At 38.3% G+C, this 4,977-nt stretch overlaps 1 protein-coding gene across 1 annotated transcript; it reads left to right on the top strand.

The window, feature by feature from the left end:
• Positions 1 to 2,339: 2,339 nt before the first annotated feature.
• On the top strand, positions 2,340 to 3,358 carry LOC120859733 (complement factor H-like; the record flags this gene model as incomplete). Its single annotated transcript, XM_040235727.1, has 2 exons — positions 2,340 to 2,525; positions 2,631 to 3,358. Coding segments are annotated over 2 exons (425 nt in total), but the record flags the coding sequence as incomplete, so codon positions are not given.
• Positions 3,359 to 4,977: the final 1,619 nt, after the last annotated feature.

Genomic DNA, 4,977 nt, shown 5'->3' with positions numbered 1-4,977 from the left:
GTGGAGAAGGGAATGGCAACCCACTCCAGTATTCTTGCCTGGATAATCCTGGAGACAGAGAAGCCTGGTGGGCTGCTGTCTATGGGGTTGCACAGAGTAGGACACGACTGAAGCGACTTAGCAGCAGCATACTCACCAAGGACATGTGCTGGATACTAGATACCTCAGTTTTCCTTCTTTAAGAAATTAACCTCCAGGGCTTCTTGGAATATGTGGTGGAGAATCCACAGAAATGCATGAGGGACCTGACACTGGCAGGGTTTCTTGTTAGTTTTCCTTTTTCCTGCAATTCCACCATTAATATTGGAGAGATAAGCATGATGTTGTGATCACTAATCTAGAGCCAGTCGTCCTGGAATGTGAAGGCAAGTGGGCCTTAGAAAGCATCATTATGAACACAGCTAGTGGAGGTGATAGAATTCCAGGGAGGCTGTTTCAAATCCTGAAAGATGATGCTGTGAAAGTGCTGCACTCAATATGCCAGCAAATTTGGAAAACTCAGCAGTGGCCACAGGACTGGAAAAGATCAGTTTTCATTCCAATCCCAAAAAAAGGCAATGCCAAAGAATGCTCAAAGTACGGCACAATTGCACTCATCTCACATGCTAATAAAATAATGCTCAAAATTCTCCAAGCCAGGCTTCAGCAATACGTGAACCATACACTCCCTGATGTTCAAGCTGGTTTTAGAAAAGGCAGAGGAACCAGAGATCAAATTGCCAACATCCTCTGGATCATGGAAAAAGCAAGAGAGTTCCAGAAAAATATCTATTTCTGCTTTCTTGACTATGCCAAAGCCTTTGACTGTAGGGATCACAATATACTGTGGAAAATTTTGAAAGAGATGGGAATACCAGACCACCTGACCTGCCTCTTGAGAAATCTGAATGCAGGTCAGGAAGCAACAGTTAGAACTGGACACGGAACAACAGACTGGTTCCAAATAGGAAAGGGAGTACATCAAGGCTGTATGTTGTCACCCTGCTTATTTAACTTATATGCAGAGTACATCAAGAGAAACGCTGGACTGGAAGAAACACAAGCTGGAATCAAGATTGCTGGGAGAAATATCTATAGCCTCAGATATGCAGATGACACCACCCTTATGGCAGAAAGTGAAGAGGAACTAAAAAGCCTCTCGATGAAAGTGAAAGAGGAGAGTGAAACATTTGACTTAAAGCTCAACATTCAGAAAACGAAGATCATGGCATCTGATCCCAGCACTTCATGGAAAATATATGGGGAAACAGTGGAAACGGTGTCAGACTTTATTTTTTTGGACTCCAAAATCACTGCAGATGGTGACTGCAGCCATGAAATTAGAAGACACTTACTCCTTGGAAGAAAAGTTACGACCAACCTAGATAGCATATTCAAAAGCAGAGACATTGCTTTGCTAACTAAGGTCCGTCTAGTCAAGGCTATGGTTTTCCCAGTGGTCACGTATGGATATGAGAGTTGGGCTGTGAAGAAGGCAGAGAGCCGAAGAATTGATACTTGTGAACTGTGGTGTTGGAGAAGACTCTTGAGAGTCCCTTGGACTGCATGGAGATCCAAACAGTCCATTCTAAAGATCAGCCCTGGGATTTCTTTGGAAGGAATGATGCTGAAGCTGAAACTCCAGTACTTTGGCCACCTCATGCGAAGAATTGACTCATTGGAAAAGACTCTGATGCTAGGAGGGATTGGGGGCAGGAGGAGAAGGGGACAACAGAGGATGAAATGGCTGGCGCATCACTGACTCGATGGACATGGGTCTGAGTGAACTCCGGGAGTTGGTGATGGACAGGGAGGCCTGGCGTGCTGCGATTCATGGGGTCGCAAAGAGTCGGACACGACTGAGCGACTGAACTGAACTGACCTTACATCTAGTGTCTGCAAGTATGTCTAAAGAGTGGTCAAGTAACTTAAAGTCAATTCAGTCACATGTATCAAATCATGTGAATCAAAGTTAAACTGTTCAAATGCTTCTCTTAAATGATATTTTTTTTCCAACAGATTACATACAGTATTTCTGTGGAATAATTGTATTGCTATGATTGCTATGATTTATACATCCATACCTGTGTTGAGTAACTGGTTTGCATATTTATTTAGCATGTCTGGATAATGAACATGCTTTCTGAGCATATATAGACTTAAATATGCTAGTTCAAGAAGAGTAACAGAATTCGTACACGAGTCTGCTGTAAATACTATTCTTTTTTCATTGTTTAAGAATGCTAAAATAAATTATATAACAAATAAAAGATCATTTAGTGAAATAAATTTCTGCATTAGCTGGATTTTTCAGTTATAAGACAGACAATGTAACTATAATTTACGCAATATTTCTACAGAAAGGAAAGTGAAATCGTGTGCTGCCCCTCCTCAACTTCTCAATGGGAAAGGGAAAGAAATACACAAAGAAGAATATGCACACAATGAGGTCGTGGAATATGCTTGCAACCCCAGATTTCTGATGAAGGGTTCTCATAAAATTCAGTGTGTTGATGGAGAATGGACAGCTTTACCTGTGTGTATTGGTAATGTATTAAAAGTAGTAATATTTGAAGGTAAATCATTACTCTTATTTGTATTCATATACACATTTAAATAATAAAGACGAACATATTTTTGTGGATTTTCAGAGGAGGAGCGTACCTGTGGAGAGATACCTGACCTCGATCATGGCGATATCAAGCCTTCTGTCCCTCCCTATCACCATGGAGACTCAGTAGAGTTCAGTTGCAGAGAAGCATTTACAATGATTGGACCCAGATTTATCACGTGTATCAGTGGAGAGTGGACCCAGCCTCCTCAGTGCATTGGTCAGAATACACATCTCAAATTGACCTTTAGTATTTGCAGCCATTCTGTTGAAATTTAGAGTTATCCTTGAAAATGTCAGATCTTAAATTATAATGACCCTAAACGCTTGATTTTTATAGTTCAATATGTGTCTAAAGAGGAAAAATATAAACTAGCAATAGAATTTTATGCATCTTTCTGTCCTGATATTAACATTGTTTATTTTGACAAGTGTGAAGCTAAATCTTACTGATAGATGCTCATGTGATTAAAATGGGAGTACTAATTACCAGGAAAATACAACTATTATTGCAGAAATGCCATTTTTGCTTTTATATGATACTCTTTCTTTTAGAACATTTGAAACCAGGAATTACAGTTGAGGAAAATACCCATTTGATACATTTCTGTAGGAATCTTGCCTCTCTCAAGCTTCTAACAATGATTATTTCTCTGTCTGTTTCAAATTCTGCAAAGAGAAGTTACTGTGCTGGGGAGGGTGGGCTCAAGCCCTCCCTGTTAGTAGGTAACTCTGTCATGGGAAGTACTTGGGGTGGGGCCAGGAATCTACCCTGACACATTTCCTTGTAAGAGACTCATCCTGACTTTTGGATAACCAAGTCTTTGATGACTGACCAGGAGAATCAATGTTAGCTGCCTTCTTTCATTTTCTCTTGGAATAGACTTTTTCCTGGAGTTTTCCTGGGCTCTGCATTCAAAGAGAGCCCTAGATGTCCAGGCCTGTTAACTCATTATATTTCTAGTCATTAATTATTCCAAGAAGAAGTTAGGGCTTTGGCTCAGGCCCTGAGTGAGGGCAAGGGACTGATAGCTGTTTTCTTTGCTGACAGTATGTCGAAAGACCCACACTCAAAAGACCAGTTGACAGATGGGAGACATTCAGTAGGAGTTTGTTTAGTTACATAGTAATTTTTTTGCTGATTAATCCTTACATTTTTATGAACACATTGCTGTCCTAGGTATTGCCAGTTCTTTAAGACCAAACCTCATCTTTGTCCTCTTCTATCTCCTCAAATGACCTCACCTCATTTAACTTTTCATTCTACCTAATGCCAAAATGCTTGGAAAATTATTACTTTTCAGACCTCAGAGTTTTCCTTGCAAAGGTTAATCCTCTACCTGTATTCAGTTTCATATAGTCCCCCTTTGCTATAATAGACCTTATTCCAGTTTTCTTCTCTCAAGGTTTATTTTGTAACTCTGTCTAATCTAGCTTGTCTTTCTTCCTACTGTGCTTACTTTCTCCTAATAAAATAAGTCTGCTTTCCTTCCAGAAACCAGTCCATCATAGGATGAGGCCTGCAGCCACTATTTCTCCTTTTGAGTATACATCTTCCTTTGGACATCATTCCTTGAAGAATACTACTGGTTTTATGTCACTCAACACCCTGAACAAAACTTAAAAACAGGGCTAATTCTCAAGCCCCTAGTGTATTTTCAATTCAGCTTGTTGTTTTATTTTTTTCAGAGTTTCATTTTGAAATCATCACTTTTCTTTGACTACCTACTTGAGACTTTTCCTGATTTTGTTCATTTCACTTAACCTTTATCATTAACAAATCAGTAACATATACTGCCAAAGACCTATACGGATATTTTTTCAAATTCAAAAAGAACTTCCACCTGCATTGAAATTATGAAATAGGTATATATATATATAAATCTTTTTTAGTCCATATTTAACTTATCCTGGAGCTAGGAAAAATTGTTATTATTGTTTTATATTGCATTATAATGATCTGATACATAACATAGTGGCTCAAAGACTCTAAGCGTATATACAAGATAGGTTTTAACTTTAAGTACCCATCTTCTTATTTCAAGTATTTTTTTATTTTTGGTGTCAGGTAAAAGATTTGCTTAAAAGTTAAGTTTCTATGCAAAACACCTTGCATGTAGTTTTCTTATTATGTTTCATTACATTTCTTGAAAAAACATATATAAAGTAGCTACTTAGTATGCTTTGTCCACAGAAAATTGTTTTCATTTTATTGTTTTAAGATTGTGAATTAAAAACAATGCAGAGATGCTTAAGGTCAACAAGTAAATTATATGAACATTTGCACAGATTTCAAGTTTGGGACCAAATTTATTCATGTGATAACTATTTGCTATGTAAATCATCAAAAAGTATTCTAGTCAAAAAGGCAGAAATCTTTACGATGG

Source organism: Oryx dammah, unplaced genomic scaffold, assembly GCF_014754425.2.
Source record: "Oryx dammah isolate SB20612 unplaced genomic scaffold, SCBI_Odam_1.1 HiC_scaffold_2649, whole genome shotgun sequence".
Lineage (NCBI taxonomy): Eukaryota > Metazoa > Chordata > Mammalia > Artiodactyla > Bovidae > Oryx > Oryx dammah.
The sequence above is the reverse complement of the archived record's forward strand: the minus strand, read 5'-3'. Positions and strand labels throughout refer to the sequence as shown.